At 48.3% G+C, this 23,685-nt stretch overlaps 1 protein-coding gene across 6 annotated transcripts in view; it reads right to left on the bottom strand.

Annotated features, from left to right (window-relative positions):
- Window positions 1-5,535: 5,535 nt before the first annotated feature.
- LOC109778402 (uncharacterized) overlaps window positions 5,536-23,685 on the bottom strand; it is a 64,541-nt gene continuing 46,391 nt past the window's right edge. For 5 of the 6 annotated variants that reach the window (XR_012182316.1, XR_012182317.1, XM_073496853.1 and 2 more), the window contains 2 exons: window positions 6,139-6,285; window positions 5,536-6,053 (listed from right to left, as the gene is read on the bottom strand). Coding sequence is in view for 3 of the 6 variants with exons in the window: in XM_073496853.1 (XP_073352954.1) it covers window positions 6,022-6,053; window positions 6,139-6,285 (179 nt within the window). In the remaining 3 variants the exon portion in view is untranslated. Of the gene's footprint in view, window positions 6,054-6,138; window positions 6,286-7,249; window positions 7,536-23,685 lie in introns of all 6 variants that reach the window. The other variant, XR_012182318.1, reaches the window with a different exon arrangement.

Below are 23,685 nucleotides of genomic sequence, written 5' to 3'. Positions count from 1 at the left end.
TTGCCACTCTAGTTTTTGCCAACTTTGCTTATGCCACTCTAGAATTTGACATCTCACTTTTGCCACTCTTATCTTTTGACAATACATCACAAATGCCATTCCGTTGCAAAAAAGATAATTTTTCATTTCACTTTTGCCACTCTTAGATTTTGACATGTACCACAATTGCCACTCTAATTTTTTAGCTTTTGCCACGGAATGGCGAAAGTGATATATTGTCAAAAGCTAAGAGTGGCAAAAGTGAAATGTCAAATTCTAGAGTGGCATAAACAAAGTGGGCAAAAGCTAGAGTGGCAAAAACAAAGTTTTCCCAAGATTTGCAGCCCAGCAGGGCTTATAAAGCAAGTAGGCCTCGTTTGGGTATTTCTTAAAAAAAATAGAACTGGGCTAGCCATTTTCAGCAAGAAAAAAACACAACTGGGCTCATGATGTGGTGAACATAAATAAAACCCTGGCTAGATGGGCCACAGCCCCCGCACAGCCCCGTTGTTACCCGGACCCATCGCTAAAACTAGTATAAATAACAACTGCTTGTTCCTCAAAAAAAACTGCGCGACCTGCTGGGTCCCTGGTGTCAGCCGCTCGTTGTGTAATTCTCTCGTTTATTGACTATGTTGACAATGGCGTGAGCCCCAGATGTCCAACCATGAGGAGGAATCATATTTTTGGGCTTGTAATATAGAGGCACTTGCTTGCGTACTGCCATGACGCTGGTGGGTCCCTACTGTCATCCTCTCCACGTACAATCATCTCCTTGTTCCTCTCGGTTGTTGACGACGTTGACAACGCAAGAGGGCGGTGCACCACGCACCGCGAGCGAACCAAGGCCGCAAGGCGGAGGACGACGGCGAGGCCTCGGACGGAATGAACAGGAGACGTGGAAGATGCGCCCGTCCAGTCGCAGGCGGAGGGGAGTACGAGGGTTGACTGGTTCGGGTGCGGGTGCGTGTTGGGGCTGACGTCGCCGGAGAATAACAGGACGTGTGGGGGAATAGAGGGAGGGACTGGCCAGTGTTGGAGGGTACGTACGGTAGGGCGGCGGAGGCGCAACCAGCCATGGGAGGCGTGAGCAGGCGGAGCCGACGGGGTGGTTTTGTTTGGGTGACTGGAGGAAGAAGAAGACAAGAGATAGAAGATACACGACAGATGTTGGATGTCAATCCAACGGCTGGTAGGCATAATCGTTTGTTGACTGGATAGTAAGTTGACACCACCTTGGATAGGCTATTTCCTCGCGGGTCCCAAATGTGAGAATCCAAATCTGTCACGGTCATGCAGCCCTTCCTATGAAAATTTACAGCCCATTTGATGTGCTAGTTGGAAATAAGTTTGTGGGTGCTGGTGGGGGCTAATCACTTGGCTTCTGTAATGCACAGTGAGCTTAAGCAGCCGGCGAGAGTGATGTTATTTCCCTTGGTTGGGATTTGTTAGTTGTTACAATATTTCACTCTAAATTAAACGACTGGCAAGCCATTTTCCTTGGTTCAAAGAAAATATGACAGTCACAGCCGAGTTGAAAAGGGCAAGAACATCTAACTCCAGCTTATAAACTGTACAAAAGCACGAGGGTTAATTGTTCATCAGGTTTACAAAAAAACCCAGGTTGAAAAGGGCAACAACATCTAACTCCAGCACTGTTTTTGGCAGTCATAGTCAAATGGACCGGTCAGGTCCATAGAATGAACATCCTGGGTCGTAAAATTTATTGGATTATGACCACAATATGTTGTAAATAGAAGCCCGACATGTTCAGAAGCTCTTTTGCCCACCTGAAACTCCTTTTTTTGCTCTTCCACATACCCATCCGTCAAGACCATGCTGCTGATAAACTTAAGCCTGATGGACAATAGTAACCTCGCATTCAGCAGGAAGAATGTGACAAATCTAGTGTTTGCACGGTTGACTACATATCGTTCTAGTGTTATTGTCTTCAATCGAATCTCATGAGAAGTGAGAAAATCCTGATGCTTACGAATCCACCGATTGGTTATAACTTTCTTACACCGTCATGTTGCCTAAATAGACATGAAGATTGAAAACAGTTAAGGTCTAAAAAAAGGAGTGTCGAAAGAGCAACAGCTGAACGGTTAATTCTAGTACACTATATGCGGGCTTACAATGTGCGTGAAATTATCACCTTTATATACAACTTCTCCAGACATGGAAAGCATTGCAGCAAGCCAATAATCTTGTTCAGATCAAAACTATTCATTTGGATATATAAGATCTTGACAGAATCCAGCACCATTGATAGGCCATCCATGGAGAAACTCTTCATTGAGCATAGAACATAATATTAGTACAAAATGTGTACTCCAAGATGACATGTAACTTATGCGCAAAAATTTAAAATGCAGCTTATGGTTACAAGTGTAGATGATAATGTAAAGTACCTGAAGAACTGTGGAGCCAAACACCAAATTGAAATGAGCACAGAGATCATGTATTACACCCAAGGTCTCCAGTTTAGGCGCAGAGAGGACAATTATTTGCAACGGTGAATAACTAGAATCAATGATCAACCTTTGAAGTGAATGGGGCATCTTGGATTATGAGCTGCCTTCCGTCAAAACAAATTCCAATTCTTACAAGGTTAGGCGACTTTATTTGGAGACAACCGATTCTAACTGTGAAAACAAGCACCAAGCACTCCAGGCAGGGCAACTGGAGTGGATGATGCTGTGCAATGAGGCCTCCGATATGCGAACCCGCACAAGTGAAAGTTTCTTCAGAAATGGGAGTCGAAGGTTTAGTACCAGATTGTCTGGTAGGTCGCATAGTGCAAAGGTGGCGGTGTGGAGAGAGGAGGAAAACCGCGAGATGGACATCGGTGCTGAGGGCACGGGTAGATGGCGTTCGGTATCTGGTAGGTGATTTCCAGGGGAATAGTAGAACTCAAGCAGCTGTAGTTTTGTGAATCCAGGGGATTTCAGCCAGGCGTCCACCATGCAGGGCATGGTATGCTTGCTCAGGTAGCATGACGGGATGCAGAGGCTTTGAACGGAGCCCTGGTAGGAGGAGATGATGGCTCTGGGGATTTCAACATTGAAGAGAGATAGCTGACGACAGTCGACATTAAGGGGCATGGCATGCCATAGAGGGCGCCACCGAATTGAGAGGACTTGGGTGCGGCAGCAATCCTTGGTGGGGAGAAGCGAGATGATCTCCCCAAGGATGGCGTCCGGGAGATCGCTGATGCGGTCCACCCGAGATTCTACGGGTTCCTGGGATCCGGTGGGGGCGGGGTCGCCGCTTCTCCCCGCGCTGCCGGGTGCGAGATCTACAACAGGCGTCGCCGCTGGCGAGGGCCTCATCTTCTTGGCATTGGGGTCAGCCGACTCCATTTTCCTCGAGGGCGTCGCGTCGCGCTTACGGATTTGAGCAGAGTAACGAATGACGAGCCTAGTTGTAGTGCGAGCGAAGAAGAAGGGGAGCTGGGGTTTTTCTGTAGTAGTGAGGAAGAAGGGGAGCTGGGGTTTTCTGTAGGAGTGAGGTGAGGAATTTGGGGGTATGAGTGGAGCAAGCTGACGTGAGGTGGGTGGGAGTGAGGAGGAAGAAGAACACCCATGTTTTTTGGGGGGGCGGTGTGCTGGGTGTGGGTAGCGCCTCTCATTCAGTAATATATGGACTTTTGAATTGATTTTACTATTTACTAGGGTGGATGGGCTGTTTTGTCTTGGGCCCAGAGAAACAATTACTACTAGTACAGTGGAGACACTCTATAGCTACCCAGAAAAACAATTACTACTAGTACAGTGGATACAATACCGCTTCTGGCTCCTCCTAGGTCATCGAAACGTCTCCCTCTACTAAATGCCGTTATACTTTTGTTCACCGACATGCGGGCCATGCAGCGCGCGGGCCCAAATGCCATCCACCAAATTAGAAGGCAGTATGCAGGCGGAGAGTCACCCCGGTCGTAGCATGGCAATAACAAGCCGTCGTATCACAAAACCCCACCTCCCCGCAGTCTAAGTTTGACGGACGAAGCAACCATCATTTCACTCTTCGCTGAATCCCCTTCTCCCTCACCGTCTTCAAGAAAGGCAACACTCGCATCTGCCACCGTTCTTCTCTCCCAACGAAGGGAAGGTAAGCGGATCCGTGATGTTGGTATATCTTCGTTTAGAGAAAAAAAGAACTTTTGCAAAGCAGTAACCGATCCTCACTCTCTTTTTTGTTTCATTGTCATTGCGATTGTGTTTTCCTTTCAGTGGTCTCCTAGTATTCGTCAGTTTCATGATGGACCAAGGAGAACCAGGCAAAGATCTGCCGATATTGGAGGAGACGCGGGAGGCTGATCCCCACGAGACAGGGAGCTCCAAGAAGATGGAGGCAGCCACCGAGCCGACCCCAGATACGCTCACGACCACTACTGAGATGGTCAACGCCCCGTTTGAGGTTACAGCCCCCTGGCACTGCAGGTGCAGTTTTCCCCCTTCGAGGATGTGTCCCCCCCCCCCCCCCCCGCTGAGCTGCCCAAGGTGATTTTCTTCTTTGCTGATCTCGATTGTGGTTTTTCATCTAAGTATGTGGTGATGAATAATGCAAAATTTTATTAGCTTCGATGCCATGCTATACATAGTGGTTTAAATAACTTGCGTTTCTTATGTTGGAAAGTAATTCAGAATTTGTTTCTGTTTCAATTAGAGCCCTGATGCAGACAAGGATTGTGTGGTTGTACATGTGACTCGCTATGAGGCGGATGACCTGAATATACGCACTGGGAAAACAGAGTTTTTAGGCTGTTGGATCCTGGAAGCCATTTGCGCTTATACCAATGAAGAGTTGTATTCCAGCCTCACTGTTGTCAGGCGTGTTGTCCAGGGTGTACTGAAGCACAAGAAGTTCAAAGCTACTCCTTCGTTTGTGAGGCATACTGTTCTTGTCAAGCTTACGCAGGAAGATGACGTGGCATGCCTCCACAAACAAGTTTATGAGTGGCAAGGCCACAAGGTTGTATTCATGAAGGTTCACAGGATTGAGCTGCTGCCGGACGTCCTCGATGATGTTCATGGCAAGGTCCATCTTGTGTCCAGCCCAAATTAGATCGAGGCATGAAATACTTGCCCCAGCTAGTGTTTAATAGTAGTTTGGATTCTGTCTAATTATCCGAACCTTGCCTGTTATCGAGCCCTCTGGGGCTAGTACTCTGTTTGAATCCGTCTATGGGAACTACTGCTACTTTTGTGTGCCCGTGAATCATCGTAATTGTTGTCGAAATAGATGCGTCCTCACTAGTTTTATCATATGAGCAGTGTGTGTTTTGATGAAATAGAGTACTCGTTCGAGAACTGTGCGCCGACTTATACATAAGTACTTGTAAACACTGTTGGTGCTACCCCACTTGTAAGCAGTTGTGCAAAACACGCACATTGGCTCAGCTCGCTTCAACACTAGGCTATCGACCAGCTAACAATCAACAATCTGTTGTCTGACATATAAGCAACTATGTATCTTGTTACAGTGGTTCATGCAGTTAACTCAGGCCACAATGTAAATTCCAAACGTTCACACGCTAGTCCAGCGTTCATGTGGAACACTCACATTAAACTCAGCTTCATAAAAAACTTGAAAAGCATAAGTTAAGCAATTTTATACATCTCAATGATTCATAGAACATAACAAACATATACTAGTTAATAGCAAAAGACAAAGTTGTGAGAAGGTTTACAAATCAGGAAAAGACAAGCAAGGCTTCTCTGAGCAAAGGGCCTCCCGGCAGGCTTAAATTTCCTGGAGTTCACTCTGGTTTTTTCTTGTTGCCACCATCTAGGGTTAGGTTCTCTCATTCCAGAATAACCAATTATAATTGTGTTCTTAGCTGGAATGCTGAACTGAACCATGCAGTGTACTGACCAGCTGAAAGTCTTGTGCATTCCACTAAATTTAAGCGCCACTATTTGCAGAAATAAGCAGACCACAATGCCTCTTGTCCGCGCACCTGTCCCAAAAACCTCCGTGCAGCCGTGCCAGCTTGTCCTCGGTCCATGGATGAACTGGAGGAAAGTGCATCCCAGACTAGGATGTAGATGTTTTCGCTCGTCCCTGCACTGCAATCAGGAAGTAAAACGTATGAATCAGCTTCTTTTAGATTGCGTTGGTCATTCTACCTAGTAACTACCAATGTAGGAATACCTGGAAGACGGGTGGTTAGACGACGGCAACGAGGGATAGCCATCTCATTTTGTGCAGTTCTACTAAAACTGAGGTGTGTGCTTTTGATTGCACGGATAGAAACAATACGGAGAAAGACATCCCGAAATGATATGGAGACAGACATCCCTGTTTGCGCAAATACGAAATACGGTTATTTAAACAGTGACAGATATTTGCAGTGGCGTATGATCAACAACAACATCTATTGTGTTATAATTGGCACTAGATTGATAGTATGAAAGTGTCCTTAAGTAAGTAGCATCACATCACATCAACACTGCCACTAGATTAACATGCAGAACAATAGCATTAGTATTACTGTCATGAGAGTAGCACATGGTCAATAAATGTGCAATCAAATTTGTGCAGTTCCACTCGGATGAAGCAATGTTAGCGGTGTGAGATTTAAGTGTAACTGCAAAAACACAATTCATGGGAAATAAAGCAAGACGGAAGCACTTCACTGCATTGCTTCAATTTATCGACGGCACTAAACCATTACTTATAGTGACATTAGGTGGCATTGCTTAATGCTTCATGTGATTTTACATTAACGGTAGCGATATGGGCGTAGGGACAGCAGAGGCATAAAGTTGTGAGGCAGATGTGGTTGCCGAGAGCGGCAAACACTCAGGCAACATGTCTGCACTTGTCCCATTTTTTATCTCCTCGGCGACATTTTCCTATGTGAGCACAGGAAATCTAGACCTGCTCATTCTCATTTGCGTTGTCCCCCAACACCCGTCACTTTCCTTCCTTTTTCAACCAAGAGATAGGTCCACTTCCCCCACCCTTCGCCATCCACCATGCTTTCTTTGTCTTTTCAACCAAGAGACCGGTTGGGTAGCCAGTATCTACTACTTTTCCCGTTTCCTCTTAGAACCAAGTCCTAGATTCATGCTACAGCTTTCCCACTTTCTTCCCTGTTTGAACCAACTCTTAGAGTCGACCGTATGAACTAGCTTTACCTCTAATAATAGTAAAAGTCTAGGTGGCTTTGGAACAGCGGACGGAAGTAGAAAAAGATCCACACAAAGCCAAGTGGGGAGCTGGGGCAGTAGAGCAAGGAAGGTTTCGAAGGAATATATACCTGAGGGTCGTCGGCATGTGGCAAAGACGGTGTTGGGAGGCCGCATCTTGGCCACAATACCGCAGGGAGGAAGAAGGGGTCGGAGGCCCTCCGGAGCCGGCGCTCTCTCGGAGAGAACGGCACGGCCGTTGATCGGGATGCACGGGCAGCCGTTGGTCTCCTCCCTCGCCGCCGACGACAGCGTGAACGATGCACCTACACCCCTGCCCCGGTCGAGGTTGTCCGACCGGATTTGTGACCAGCCATGAGCTAAGAGAGAGTGTGGCCACCTATGTCTTGCTTAGATCTGGAGAGCATGAGAGAGTGAATGAGAGGAACCCTAGTAAAGCAAGCGCTAAGGCTCCTGCTTATATATGTAGTGGAGGGATTTTGTTGTACCAGCTTCAAAAAAATGCGCTCCTACGTGTACCCGCGAGTGGGTGTGAAAGAACTATTGTGTGCGTGCACCGCTTCTCCTCGTGAGAGTACAATATACTATGCCCAAAGAACGTTCGCCACAAGAGTAATAGTATAAGTGTGTGATGTGTGAGCTAAAATAAAATGTGTGCGACGTCTTTTGTTTTTTAGAAGTTCTGAGGGTAGGGTGTGAAGAGCACATATGTGTGTGACGTCTACCTGCAGATAGACGGTGGGTGCGAGAGGACTCGGGAGGGTGCGTGTGCGTGAGAGAGAGGGAGGCACGTATCAATGCAATGCATGTGTCCATAAATCATTATCCGACAAACGTTCGCCACGAGCCTTTTCCTGACGAACGCCGTAAGAACCGTTAGATCGGCATCCGACAGTGTCAGTTTTGCCATGTCATTTAACAGAACAGCCACTCCTCCTACACACAAATCTTCCACGTGAGTGTTAGCAACTGCCGTATGCTCCCTCCGTTCCAAAATGCAGTGCATATAGCTTTATTGAAAATTCTAACCTCGCAAACTTTTACCGAGTTTTCGTGTACCAAATTGCACATGTAGAATACCCTGTATATATCATTTCATTCATCTTCGAGAGGTAACTATAAAGATGGGGGAGGAGTCTACAAAGAAAGACCATCGTATCACCTGCAACAATTTCAACCATCCTTTGGTGTGGAGGAATATCATAGGAACTCTATATGATATGATTTTTATAGGATTTTGTCCTTTAGAGCCAATTGGTTCATAGGAATAGATTCATATACTCCACATTTCAAACGAAATAAACATGATATCATTTCTATAGCTTTAGAGCCACTTGGTTCATATGAATGGATTCCTATACTCCCATAATTTCAAAGGAAAATAAACATTAGCGTATATTCAATAGAAAAGTTCCTATGATATGAACCAAATTACATCTCTTTTCTAATCCCTCCTCATAGGAATTGAGATACATGTCATCTCTAGATTCAATAGAAAATTTCCTATGATGTCAACCAAATGACATCTCTTTTCCAATCCCTACTCATAGGAATTGAGATACTCCATGTCATCTCTTTCCCTACAACTTCCATGTATACATCTTATATTCCTAAATAGCTAGTACAACCCACTAGTAGCTTTTTTCCAAGACATGCAACTATGGCACAAGAACTATATAGTGTGCGAATAACTTGAAAGATGGTCGCTAGATGAAGCTAATCCGACAGTGCAGAGATGGCAAATCCGAGCACTACTGGCCGTTGGATATCATCAACATTCCACCAGATCTGCCACATGTACAATTTAGAAGACTCCATGGTTGAACTTAAGCATAATGCACAAACCTCAAAACACATGCACTTCTCCTTTGTTCTAGAATCTTCCGTATCATAATTGATTTTTTCTAAATGAAATGCCATTATTTGTTTTTTACTTTATGCTTTACAATGCACACCCCCATGAATCTTAACATTTTTATAAAACTAATTGATTTTGAATGAGATGAACTATAAGAACTAAACGAACATCTACATCATGCATATATGACTCAAAGCTTTACATGCTATAGTGTGTATTTATTCATAATTTGGTTTCGAAATCTCATGCGTTCAATGCATGTGTACCTTACTAGTTTTGAGTAGAGTAGCAAATTTCACGCGGCCCCGGGTATATCAAAATGCAGGGCCCATGCATCATTGCCTTTCGGTCGAACCTACGTCCACAATTTTTTGTACGTACTATATCTCCACTGGTCCCCGAACCCAAAATGCTGCCTCGTTCCCCTAAAACCAAGCGGCCCACACATATTTAAGGCGTCGACTCGAACTCAATCCCTCTCCCGTTTACTACGACGTGGCCCCGCACGCCCTAGTAGTACTCCTACAAACCCTACCGCCGCACGCATCATCGGTTTTCTTCAAGAGGACGAGGGAGAAGCCGATTTGTAGTGGAGGCGCTTTAAAAAAAATGATCTTTAGTGGAGACCCCTACCCTAGGGTGCCCTAGGTAGCTGCCGCACGCATCATTGGTTTTCTCATTTCTTTATGCTCTTGCGCCCTAGAGTGAAATGATGGTTGCTTCGTCCGTCCAGCTTAATGCGGGAAAGGTGGGGCTTTGTGATTTGACCCCTCATCGCTCATTTTCTACTACTGCGGCGCTACGACCGGGGTGCCTCCAATTCCAACCGCTGCTCTGAACTGTAATTTGGTGCATCGCACGTGGAACAAGATGGTGGATGAGCCACATGTCGGCCAAAGGGGTCCTGTTAAGTGTGTCGCCATTTCGTGTGCGGACTGACCCTGCTTGAGTCGCTACGCCAACACGACAGGTGCATCCTACCACTTGGTTTTGCTCCTTGGTGAATCCCGACTATATTGATCTAAAAAGATACGTACTGAACTACCCTCTCCGTCTCGTTTTTTAGACGTCTCGGTTTATAGGGCATGCACATAGTTCTAGGTCATCCATTTGACTAACTAAATCTGAGTTACTATGTCACAAAAAGTATATCATTGGATTATTAAGCGGATGTAGTTTCTAAACATATACTGTTCATCACGTATATAGCTAGTTAAATTCTCAACCTAGAACGATGTGCATGCCATGTAAACCGATACAGAGGAAGTATAGTAGTAAAAAGTGAGGTGATTTTACCGAGCGATCGGCGGGGGAGCATGGCCTGTCATGCGGTCCCACGTGTCATGATGTACCAAGGCGATGCGCGTGTCCCTCTTGAGGCAGAAGCAATACTACGTGGTTTGAGATGATGGCGAACCGAAGTGTGAAATAATGGTTGCTTCGTCCGTCTGGGAAGGTGTGGCATTGTGATTTGACGTCTCATTGCTCATTACTACTATTACTGGGGCGGTACGACTGGGGTGCGTCCCCCCTGCTGTTCTGCACTGTTATTTGGTGCTTGACACGTCGACCTGGTTGCTATATGTCCCACATGTCGGCGACAGGAAGTACAGAATTCATGAAAGCGAGCATCGACGGAGGAGTACAAGACACGGCTTGGGTTTTTGCTGCTTCGTGCGATCCATCGATACAAACCCGGACTAAAAAAAGGCGAGGGCGGGTCTTTTCCCGCGCGGCAGGCATGGGAGTTTGGCATAGTCTGTTCGAGGCAAGGAGGCAGGAGGGAAACAAGCAAATAAAGGTTGAGCGACTTAGTTTTGGGAAAATCTGATTTTACGGAGTACGTACCCACTAGGGTTTATAGGGCCCATCTACAAAACATTCGTTTTTCCATTTTATAAGTCTCAGTTCTACTACTAGTAGTAGTACCATCACATGTTGGATTTCGAGGTGCGTTAGATCACCCGATGCAAGCAGTGTCAAGAGAAAACTCACCAATGCATGTAGAAGTTCATGGAAATTTAGTGGTCATTCATGCATTCGTTCTAATTAATGCCTCGGCAAACATTATTTCTTGAGAAAAACGAGCGTACTAATTACTTGTGCAAACTAGGAGTACGAAATTAATTCGACCACTCACCGTCTACCTTGGTTGGAGAGATTTTGAAATTGAGCCATAAACTGGAAAGGAGGGAGTAGTAACTTTTGTCTCGATTACTATTTGTGGCCTTGTATAGATGCAAAATGTATTTTTTTATAGTGGCCTTGTATAAGTAAATGGAGGGAGTACTAAAGGACATATATATTCCAAACAATATGATAATCTCTCTAACCAAGGTAGTAGGGACGAGGAGTAAACGGAGGGAGTACTAGTACAATTTTCTCCTCGTCCTGCGAGCCACCGCGCGCGTGGGCGAGGGAGCGGGCGTAAGGCATAATAAGCAAGCTTCACCTCATCCTGCGAGCCACCGCGCCCGTGGGCGGGGGAGACGGCGTACTAAGCAAGCTTCTCCTCGTTCTGCGAGTTCACGGGACACATCAAAAGTACTCTAATGTATAGAGCCTTGCCTCTTAAGGTAGGCCCCACATGGTTTGCCTCTTTTTTAACATAACGCGTCAAGTCGCAATTTGTTTGTTCACTCATGGTAGACGATCCTCCCTCCATCTAGTGGACAACCAGTACACCTGTCAAGTTACCACGTGGGCTGCCTTTTCGTATAGAAATGAGCTCCACCGTGTACCCGCGCGGGAGTGGTTGGGAAAGAGACGGGAGTACGTGCGTCGTGCGTGCACCTCTTCTCTTCGTGCACGTCCCCCACCTACGTGAGACACGGTATGAGGCGGCGGCGTGGATGGCAGCAACGACGCCCGTGCGCTACTCCTCGTCGAGGTGGCCTGGAGCGGCGAGTTGCTGAACCGCGCGCCGGCTTGGGGCGGCAACTAGCTCCGTCGGGCGAGGGGAGGGAGGTGGATCAGCGAGCTGCATAGCTCGTATCCGGCGGGCTCGGCGGGCCACCCAGCTGGCTTGGTTGCGGAATAACTACTCTTCGTAAGCCATTGTAAGAGTGGACAAAATGGTGAAGGAGGAGATAGGGGAGCGGCGGAGGTGTGCGATTCTTGGCCGGCGTTTGGCCTCGTTTAAATAGGAGATTAAATAGACGGCGGACGGAAGGAGCTCGGCCGGCGTTGCGTTTAATGTCGGCCCAGTCATGAACGGACATATGTCTAGAGTGGGTTTCTCGGCTTCCACACGGGCGGGTTTCATGGAGGGATTTGAATGCGGCAAGGAGGCGTGTTCAGCCGAGCGTGCAGCGAGTGGCGCCCTCGACTCTGACGTAGGACATCACGCCATTCTTCCACTGACGTGTGGGCTCTTTGGGTACATGGCCTGCATGTCAGTGACCCAACGCAGGCAGCACACATCAGAGGAACCTTTGGTGGGCCAGGGCGGTCAGAAGCGGGCATTTCATAAACGATGATTGTTCATTGAGTGTGATGTCATCCTTTTCATGTAGATAAGCCTACTATGTTGATAGCCCGTTCGATACGTTGTGATTCATAAAGACCACTACAAACATCAGTTTTCTACTTATCACAGATAAGATTGATTAATACCCGTAACAATCCATGTCCTTAACAAAGGGTGCATGAACGTATAGGTTGAGCGTGTGTCTTGCGTCGTGTGCAGTGTGCATGTAGGTGTGCGAGTGTTGCATGCGTGCAAGGGTACGTTTCAGTGTTGCATGCATGTGTGCGTATGTGCGTGTGTTCGTGAGTGCATGTGTACGCGTCAGTGTTGCACGCCTGCATGTGTGCGTGTGTTCGTTATGTGTACGTGTCAGTGTTGCATGCCTGCATGCGTGCGTGTCTTGCGTGCTTGCATGTGTACGTGCGGGGTGAGGCTAGACGTCAGTCGACTGACTTTTTCATCTCTGGTCATTAGATTTTCCAGCCGTTGGATACGAAATCAAGGGCCTGCAGTTTATCATCAAACTCCACCCCCTGAGCCGCCACCCACCACCGGCCGAACCGCCGGCCCCCGCCACCCGCGCCGCCACGCCGCCCCGAAACCACTCCTCACCGCCGGTCCGCCGCCGCACCGGCCATCCCTCTAGCCCCCCCCCCCCCGCGCCGAGCTTTTTCTCCGGCGATCCCCACCCCCACCGCCCAATCAACGCGCCCCCCACCGCCGGCGACTGCCAACCAGAGGTCTCACGACTTCGAGTACCCACCAACCACTAATTTATTACCATTTCTGTCCTTCATATACGCGCTGACGGGTGGGCCCTATGGTAATGTGCGCTGCTGAATGTGGACCGTTTGACCGGTCAATTGATCGTGTCATCAACAAATTACGGTGCTGTATGGTGAGCCAGTGACCGTATGATCACCCTAAAATGTACTCCGTATTTTATTAACACAGTACAAACTCAAACGACCATTTCTTTCTTTCATATACGGGCTGACAGGTGGGCCCCACGGTCACACCCCCCGATGGTGCAACACTAGTTGTGCCATGTGGAATGTTTGACTGGTCAATTGATTGTGTCATCAACAAAATACAGAGTTGTACGGGTGAGCTAGTGACCGTATAATCATGACATGTATTTTTTTAACACAGTACAGACGCAAGGGCTCATATATACGCGCAAGCACTCACCGCTATAAGCGCACACACGCAGACCCTACCCCTATGAGCACCTTCGAGAGAGTGGGCCAGCATATGATCTTGAGATTTTACGAAGTCACCATAGGTGCCTCATAGTCGAGTGGAACGTCTCCTCCCACTGAACGCACATCGCCGGAAAATACTGAAATTAACCCAGGATAAATGCGAGCACCTGGACTTTAACCCTGGTGGGCTCGAGAAACCACTGTCCTCCTAACCATCCAACCACATGTTGGTTAGCACGACAAAATGTATGTGGTGACCGTGATGAGCTTATTCTGAAGTCCAGTGACCATATCGTGCTTTCGCTTCAAATACAATGACCGTAAGTGTCATCAACAAAATACGGAGCATGCATCAAATGCAAAGTCTGTCAGTGTCATCAAGAAAATACGGAGACGTATCGTGAGCTGGATACCGTATGATCACCACGAGAATGTATACGGTGACCGTAATGAGCATATTCTGACCTCCAGTGACCGTATAGTGCTTTAGCTTGAAATACAGTGACCGTCAAGCGTGAATGTGTCGTGGGCATGCATACTTTTAGAGGGTCGAGAGATAGTTTGTGTGCGTACGTGAAAGTGGTGTAGAAAGAGGGGATGTCCGGTGGAGACAAGGAGAGATATGCCCTTCGTTTCTCTTTCCCGTGACTAATATTTTAGGAGAATATATAAACATTCACAGTGCAGAACAAATATTTTTGGATGCACCATGCAATTAACTTTCATGTATAACATTGTACTATTCTATATGCTTATTTTCTTAGTGGCCGATTGCGTGTGTGGTGTGGTGGGCACATCATTTCTAGTTGTGGTGGGTCAACATGAGGACTCATGGGTCGGTTCCATCCTGCGCCAGATAGGTTGGATCGAGACGCGTTATACGAAGACCCATGTGGAGGACTCGGCGTACAACACGAAGCTAGCTACCAGAGTCGCGGAGGACTCTATCCCCGCTGGTGATAAGCCGACTATATATGATTTGTAACCCTAGGCCCCCAGTATGTTATAGAAGCTTCGGGGCTAGTTCGTCGATAGTATACACACACGCACAATGCCTGGTATTCACGTGTACTTTGTACACACTCCTATCACTAATATACAGTACCATGAGTAGGCTTTTTCCTCAACTACAAGGGTCCGAACTAGGGTAAAACTTTGCCTCGTATTACCATCCAGCCTAACAGTCAGGGATATCCTACCGAATGATATGATGGAATCATATCTGCCAACTACTAAGAGAGAGGTGTGTCTGGGGGGGGGGCAATGTGTGCGAGAGAGGCCTAAAGATAATGTGCGTGCGGGAGACGCGTAGGCACATATATGTGCTATAGAGGGCTAGTTGAGACCGTGCGTGTGTATATATGCATGTGAGAGAAATAGTGTTTTCCAACTGAGATTAGTGAAAATAGTGGTACATAGTAGTCAGAAAGAGAGAGAGAGAGAGATACAGAGAGAGCATGTGTGTGAGACACCCCGACACCCTGAGAGAGATTGTGAGCATGTGTGAAAGAGAAATGCCGATGCATATAAAGTGTGTGCACTTATGCGGTAGATAGAGAGATATATAGCGCGTTTGTGAGAACGGGCCGAGGCATAGTGCATCTACGTCTAAAAGGCGGTTCTACGCATTAAATTAAAATATAAATGGCATTATTATTTTTGGATGAGATCATGAATTTTGCAAATTGCGTATCGACGAAAATTGGTCTATCAGACACCCATACTCTATTGAATTCTAGCATGTGCATGTGTTTATTTCTCATTATCGATCCATAGAGTGAGAGCGGTTTGAAATACAGGCAATGGATGCTTTTGCAATTCATATATAAACATTAATTAGTGCACTCCATGTTGTTAGTGTGAAGCACTTTATACATTTGTCACTTGCATAGATACATTCCAAATTGCCAGCTACGAAATAGAATACATGTCGAATTCAACATAAAGGGGGTTTCGAAGATTCGAATTCATAGGAAGTGCATTCATGTATTTGAACCCGAGATAAAGGCATTTGTAAATCAGATGTAAAAGGGGCATCAATCTTTGTTGTGCGTTTGAACATGCTATATATATTCATACGCATGTCTAACTTTTTTTTGCAACCAAGGAGATTATATCTGGAACCATGCATGAACTGAGGTAACACTACTGGAATCAGCTAATTTGCCATCTGCCAGCTCTTTGCCGTCTGCTAGCTGACGGCAAAGAAGCTCTTTGCCATCAGCTACCCAAAAGCAGACGGCAAAGAAAGGGCAGACGGCAAAGAAGCTCTTTGCCGTCTGCCAGCTCTTTGCCGTTGGCCAGCGGACGACAAAGAGTGAGGTGGCCCCCACCCCCCGCCCGTTTTTGAAAAACTTAACGGGCCACCTCTTTGTCGTCCGCTAGCAGACGGCAAAGAGGCAAAAAAGCGGACGGCAAAGGGGGGCGGACGGCAAAGAGCCTACTACCTAACGGCCCGTACCCCCCGCCCGTTACTCACTTCTTCCCTCTCCCTCGCCGTTTCTCTCCTCCCACGCCGCCGCCCGCCGCGCGCCGCCGCCGCCCCGTCGCCCCCGCCGCCCCGGCTCGCCGCCGCCCCGGGGCCCCGTCGCCCTCACCGCCCCGGCCCCCCGCCGCCCCGCGCCCCACCGCCCGGGCCCGGCCCCCCCCCGCCCCAGGCCCGCCCCCTGCCGCCCCAGGCCCGGCCCCCCGCCGCCCCAGGCCGCCTCCTCCACCGCCCCGCCCCCTCCTGCACCGGCCTCCTCCACCCCCCAGGTGAGCCCCCCATTTTTCAGTTTTTTTTCTGTTTTTTTTCTTTTTTTCCTTTTTTTCCTTTTTAGTTTTAGTTTTAGTTTAGATTTAGTTTTAGTTGTAGTTTTAGGTTTAGTTTTAGGTTTAGGTTTAGTTGTAGGCTTAGTTTAGTTTGAGGAAAGAAGAAGAAGAAGAGAAAAAGAGGAGAGGAGGAGAAGAAGAAGAGGAAAAAGGAAAGGAAGAAGAAGAAGAGGAGGAGGAGAAGAAAAAAGAAGAAGATGAAGAAGAAGAAGAGAAAAAGAGGAGAGGAGGAGAAGAAGAAGAGGAAAAAGGAAAGGAAGAAGAAGAAGAGGAGGAGGAGAAGAAAAAAGAAGAAGAGGAAGAAGAAGAAGAAAAAAGAGGAGAGGAGGAGAAGAAGAAGAGGAAAAAGGAAAGGAAGAAGAAGAAGAGGAGGAGGAGAAGAAAAAAGAAGAAGAGGAAGAAGAAGAAGAAGAAGAAGAAAAAAGAGGAGAGGAGGAGAAGAAGAAGAGGAAAAAGGAAAGGAAGAAGAAGAAGAGGAGGAGGAGAAGAAAAAAGAAGAAGAGGAAGAATAGGAAGAATAGGAAGAAGAAGAAAAGGAAAAAAGAGGGAAAAACCCCAACCCGACACGGCACCCCGACCCCGACCCGGCACCCCGACACGACACCCCGACCCCTAGACCCCGACCCCGACACCCCGACCCCGAGCCTGACCCGAGACCCCGACCCCGACACCGACACGGCACCCCGACCCCGACCCCGACACCCCGACCCCGAGCCTGACCCGACACCCCGACCCTGACACCGACACGGCACCCCGACCCCGACCCGGCACCCCGACCCGACACCCCGACCCGACACCCCGACCCCGAGACCCCGACCCCGACACCGACACGACACCCCGACACCGACACCCTGACACCACACCCACCCTTACCCCGACACCGACACGGCACCCCGACCCCGACCCGACACCCCGACCCCGAGACGGCACCCCGACCCGACACCCCGACCCGGCACCCCGACCCGACACCCCGACCCCGACACCCCGACCCCGAGCCTGACCCGACACCCCGACCCCGACACCGACACGGCACCCCGACCCCGACCCGGCACCCCGACAAGACACCCCGACCCCGAGCCTGACCCGACACCCCGACCCCGACACCGACACGGCACCCCGACCCCGACCCGGCACCCCGACCCCGAGACCCCGACCACGATACCCCGACCCGGACCCCGACCCCGACACCCCGACCCCGAGCCTGACCCGACACCCCGACCCCGACACCGACCCCGACCCGGCACCCCGACCCGACACCCCGACCCGACACCCCGACCCCGAGACCCCGACCCCGACCCCGACACGGCACCCCGAGACCGACACGACACCCTGACCCCCGACACCTCCCGAAAAGGTGTTCTTTGGCCTTCCAGAAGCCGACGGGGTCATATATTTGTGAATTATTAGTTAGGTCATATATCTTTCGATTTTGTTATGAAAAAGATCATATATAATTGTGTTGATCGGGTAGTTTTAAATGTGCAGTTGTTTCATCGCTGCGAGGTTTGGTGTTCGACGACCTCGCCGTGCGTTTGACGAGCTCTGCCCCTTCGTTCGTGGGTGAGCACAAATGACATGTCCTCCTCCCCCATTAATTATTTGATCTATTCCGATGAAACTTGATAGCTAGATATATATGTGTCTTGAATCATCAGTATGTGTAACCAATATGTGTCTCCCGTTCGAAAGCGTCATAGTTATAAATATGCATGCATTTGCATATTTATAACCTTGATTCTTTCGAATTGTCCAACGCTATCCATGGACAGCCCGAGTATGTTTAGATTGGGTTCGTTTTCCCATATGCTTTGCTCCGGATCCGACGCATAAATTTCGTCAGTGCCTCCCCTGTTGTTCTCCGGGTACACATCCTCCCTGTTTATTGCAGAGACGTGTATCAGGAGAACAGCGGGGAGGTGCTGCCGAAATTTTGCGTAGGATCCGGGGCATAGCATGGGAAAATGAACCCAATCTAAACATACTCGGGTGGGATTAGGACCTATCATTACCTATTAGAGTGTAGGTTGCATGGACGTAATAAAATTGACAAAGTAGATCAACTGATGAATACATACATGCTGAATTATATATATATATATATATTTGTTGTGTGTCTAGTAGCTCTGAAAGTCAAGATGAGTGATCGTGCGTGGATGTACACCGGTCACACTGGTCAGAACAAATGGAGCACTGAATGGTTCACAAAAACCAAGGGGTTTGTGCGAGCCGCATTTGCAAATGGCCAGAGGAAAACCTGGTGCCCCTGTTTACGGTGCGGCAATTGGGAAAAGAGGACAGAGGCTGAAATGGGCAAACACCTGCAGAAGAGTGGTTTTACGCCCGATTATACGGTGTGGACATTTCATGGTGAGTCTGCCCAACGTGACCGAGCTGAGGTGGATCGTCGTCGCACCGACGAGCATGGTACCGGGATGGAAAACATGGTGCAAGACTTTGATGATGCTCGGGATTCGGACGAGGAGATGGAGGAATCTGCAAAGGCCTTCAATGAAATGTTGGAGTCTTCAAAACGTCCGCTCCATGAGCACACTGAGCTTTGTCAGTTGGATGCCATCTCACAAGTAATGGCTCTGAAGGCTCAGTTCAACTTGGGCAGAGGATGCTACGATGCAATGATGACAGTATTTGGACGCTTTCTACCCAAAGGCCATGTAATGCCTGCAAACCTATACCAGTCGGACAAAATCCTCCGTGCACTGAAGATGCCCTATGATAAGATACATGCCTGTGAGAAAGGATGTGTCTTGTTTAGGCTTGACTATGCGGACTTGAACTATTGTCCCATTTGCAAGTCTTCCAGGTATGTTGTGGTAGACAATGGTATGGGTGAGAAGACACAGACCAAAATCCCCGTTAGTGTTCTTCGGTATATGCCAATCGTACCAAGACTTCAACGTCTTTTCATGGTCGAAGAGACGGCCAGACAGATGACATGGCACAAAACGGGCAAAAGAACCGAACTAGATGCAGATGGGAATCTGATGATTGTACACACATCGGATGGTGTTGCGTGGAAAAAGTTTGATGAATTACATGGTGACAAAGCGGCAGATCCGAGGCATCCTCGAGTCGGCATCAGCACGGATGGGTTCAGTGTGTTTGGTATGACGGCAGCCCAATACAGTTGTTGGCCCGTATTTGTCTTTCCACTCAATCTCCCCCCCCGGACAGATTATGCAAAGAAAGAACATTTTCCTGACGTTGATAATTCCAGGGCCCAACTATCCGGGGGAAAATATGAATGTGTACATGCAACCGCTTAAGGACGAATTGCAAGAAGCCTGGGATAATGGGTTCAAGACATACGATGCCTATAGCAAACGGAACTTCATAATGCGTGTCTGGTACATGTACTCGACGCATGACTTGCCGGCGTATGCGCTATTCGTTGGCTGGTGTGTGCATGGAAGGTTCCTGTGCCCCACATGCAAGGGAGCTCTTGATTTTCGTTGGCTTCAGGCCGGTCGCAAGTTTTCTTGCTTCGACATGCATAGAGAGTTCCTGAATCCTCGCCATAAGTTCAGGAAAGACAAGAAGAACTTCATCAGAGGTAGAGTTGTCAAAAACTCTGCACCACATGCATTGACAGGCCAACAGACCCTGGATCAGTTAAACGCTCTCGAGCCAGATCCCGAGCGTCCAGGGTACTTCAAGGGTTATAATTCTAAGCACGCCTGGACTCACAAAACATGCTTATGGGATCTGCCTTACTTCAAAGACCTCCTTTGCCCACACAACATCGACGTGATGCACACTGAGAAGAATATCGCCGAGGCACTTTTTGGTACATTGTTCGGCATAGATGGGAAGTCAAAGGATAATACTAAGGCTAGAGTCGATCTGGAGGCGCTATGTGATAGGCCGTTACAAAACATGAAAGAACCGAAAGGAAAGCAGAACTGGACGAAGCCAAAGGCATGGTTCAATCTTGGAAGGCCGGCTATGAGGGAAATTATCTTGTGGGTGAAAATGCAGTTGATGTTCCCCGATGGGTATGCAGCGAATCTACAGAGGGGAGCCAGTCTTGATAAATTGAAGATATTTGGTCTCAAGAGTCATGATTGGCACATATGGATTGAGCGGGTAATGCCGGTGATGTTGCGTGGCTTCATCCCTGAGGATGAATGGCTAGTACTGGCAGAACTCAGCTATTTCTTCCGTGTTCTTGTGCGAAAGAACTATCGCCTGGCGTGCTAGAAGAAATGGAAGAGTTGGCGCCGGAGTTGATCTGCAAGTTAGGGAAGATCTTTCCACCGGGCTTCTTTAATCCAATGCAACATTTGATTTTGCATCTCCCGACCGAGGCAAGATTGGGGGGGCCCGTGCAAAATCGTTGGTGCTACCCAACTGAGAGGATGCAGAAGACGCTTCGACAAAAATGTAAAAATAAACGTAGAATTGAAGCATCGATGGCTGAGGCATTCATCACTGAGGAGGCGGCAAACTTCGTGACAGCACACTACGAAGCCAAAAATCGTCATTTGCATAATCCGAAGCCTCGGTACAATGCTGACGACCCTAAAAAGGGTGGATCCAACCTCAGCCTATTCAAAGGGAATCTCGCACCAGCCAGTGTTTCAAATCCAGTATCTTTGGATAACGAACAATGGCGGACCATTTCGTTGTATATCTTCAACAACCTGATAGAAGTGCGGGCCGTACATCGAGTAAGTTCTCGGTACATAGTTTCGCAACTTCTATTTCCTTTGAACTGCTCTTATTCCTGGATATTTCATACAGTCGATACGTCGCCTTATTCTCGTATGGAGCGGTGATCCAAAAGGATTCTGTCGAAGAGTATGAGCTTCTCGCAAAGCAAGGAGGCGGCTATCCCGGTTTCATCTCTTGGTTCAAACAAACGGTAATTTCTATTAGACTTGTAGGCTAATTTGTAGGCGGCTATCCCGGTTTCATTCGCTAATTTGTGCGTAATGCAACAATCCTTTCATATTAAACTTGTAGGCTAATTCAGAGTCTATGGACGCCGAATTGAGACAAGTCGCTAATGGTTTTGACTATAAGGTCCGTTCATTTGACAAATACGACATCAACGGGTATCGCTTTCGTACCTATGGCAAAGAGCTATCTATGGCCGACCGAAAGTCTACAAATTGTTGTGTATCTGCTATCGGCGAAGGAGGTACCGAGTATTATGGGAGAGTTGAAGCAATTTATGAACTTCTATTCTATGGTGAAAACCCACCGAATGTCGTAGTCTTCAAATGTTATTGGTTTCAGCCGAAGGAGACTAGAAGGACTCATGAACATATAGGGCTAGTTGAAATCAACCAAAGCACCCATTTAGATGTTCCTGATGTCTATATTACGGCTCAACAGGCGACCCAAGTATTCTATCTACCGTGGGCCTGCCAAACTAATCCAAATCTGAAAGGTTGGGATGTCGTTTATGAAGTGCCGCCACGTGCTAGACTATCTCCCCCAAAGGAAGAGGATTATGAACCTCACATTAACCCAGACACATATGAAGGAGAATTCTTCCAAGAGACACGTCTTTCCAAAAAGCGTTTCAAGAACCGCTATACTTCACCCCAAAACATTGAAGTAGACAGCGACAGTGAATCCGACATCACCCCAGAGGAGGAACAAGAAGAGCCGGAACAAGAAGAGCCGGAACAAGAAGAGGTTACTGCTGCGGATGACCTGTCATTGCTTCACCGATTACGTCAAGGTGGCCTTGCACATGTTGAGGCCACTGAACCCTATGAGCCCGTCATTGATTATAGTGATGATGATGATTATGCATTTATTGATGATACTGATCGAGATTATTAGTAGTGTCAGGTATTAAAAATTTTAATGTTGTACTTGATGATGATACACTTAAGTGATACACATATTATTATTCATGTCGGTCTTTTTTTTATGTTGTACTAATTTCGTTTACTGTTTGTCATGGCAGGTGTTGAAAGATGGTGGGCGCTGGTCGGGAGCGCGCCAAGGCCCCTTCTTCGTCGGCGCGTGGTCTGAGGTCTTTGATTCCAGACGTACCTCTCCGCCGAGCGTTGCTGGACAGTATGTCCACACCGTCGGGCCCTTCTTCGTCGACCGCGGTGCCCAGCAGGGGACGAGGTAGGAAGAGAGGAGGTGGGGCACGTGGTCGCGGGAGAGGAGGTAGGGTGACTGCTAGGGCACCTTCCTCGCCGCCACCCCCAGCTGTTTCACCCGAGCACGTGACTGCTAGGGTGGACTCGTCCGAGGAGGAGGCTACACGGACTCCGGTCCACGAGCCTCCGGTCCACGGGTCTTGGGCCCACGAGCCTCGGGTCGACTGGCCTTCGGCCCACGAGAGTTCGGCCCACGAGACCCCGGAGGAGCACACGTCCGGATGGGGTACCTGGCCGGATCAGCCCGAGGAGCCGAGTGGCCATGCTGGTGATGGCGGGGAGCCGACTGATCTTGAGGAGGAGGGTGGCACCGTGTACCAGCATGGTGCTACACGGCTCCCGTCCGTGCCGGCGACCCGCGAGCAGAGGTGGTTGATCTTCCCTGATGGGGAGAGGTACGTAAGTGCATTTAATATTTTTGTACCTTCTGCATTCACGTTTCTTCAAATAACTAATGCGTTGGCCTTGTCATGCTGCAGGGGTTGGGACCACCATCATAGTGTCCGCCGGCCCAACTCCGTCCTTGGAGTTCTTTGCCGGCAAAACTTCCCGGGGTTTGTCACGTTGCCTGGTGAGGGTCGGCTTCCAGAGCTTGGGTTGAGCTGGGAGCACTACGTGGCTGCCCCGGCCCCGCCGGATGTCATTATCGACGGTGTCGTGTGCGACACGAGGGCAGACATGGTGATCAGGACGTTCTGGGTAATTTCTCCTTTACACATTTCAAAATCTTCAACTAGCTAGTTATTAATTGTACTAATCAATATTGTCTCATTTGATTGCAGACATTCTACAGGTGTGAGGAGGGATACGAGGAGGACTGCGCAAATGTTATCCAGAACGTCTGCAAGCGCCTACTCCAGAACTTACGGCACGAGGCTCGGGTGCAGGCTGTTCGAGACTACTACGCCTTGCGTGGTATCAAGAAGACCAAGCCGGCGTGCCGCGATAAGTTCCTGAGTAAGGAGCAGTACATGAAGGTAATTCTTAAGGCCTTCTACTTAAGTTCCTTCATTTAGTAATTCTTAGCCGTAGCGCTCAAGTTTCTATTTGCTAACTT

This window comes from Aegilops tauschii, chromosome 4 (genome assembly GCF_002575655.3).
Source record: "Aegilops tauschii subsp. strangulata cultivar AL8/78 chromosome 4, Aet v6.0, whole genome shotgun sequence".
Taxonomy (NCBI): Eukaryota; Viridiplantae; Streptophyta; class Magnoliopsida; order Poales; family Poaceae; genus Aegilops; species Aegilops tauschii.
This window is presented reverse-complemented; position numbering and strand designations above follow the sequence as displayed.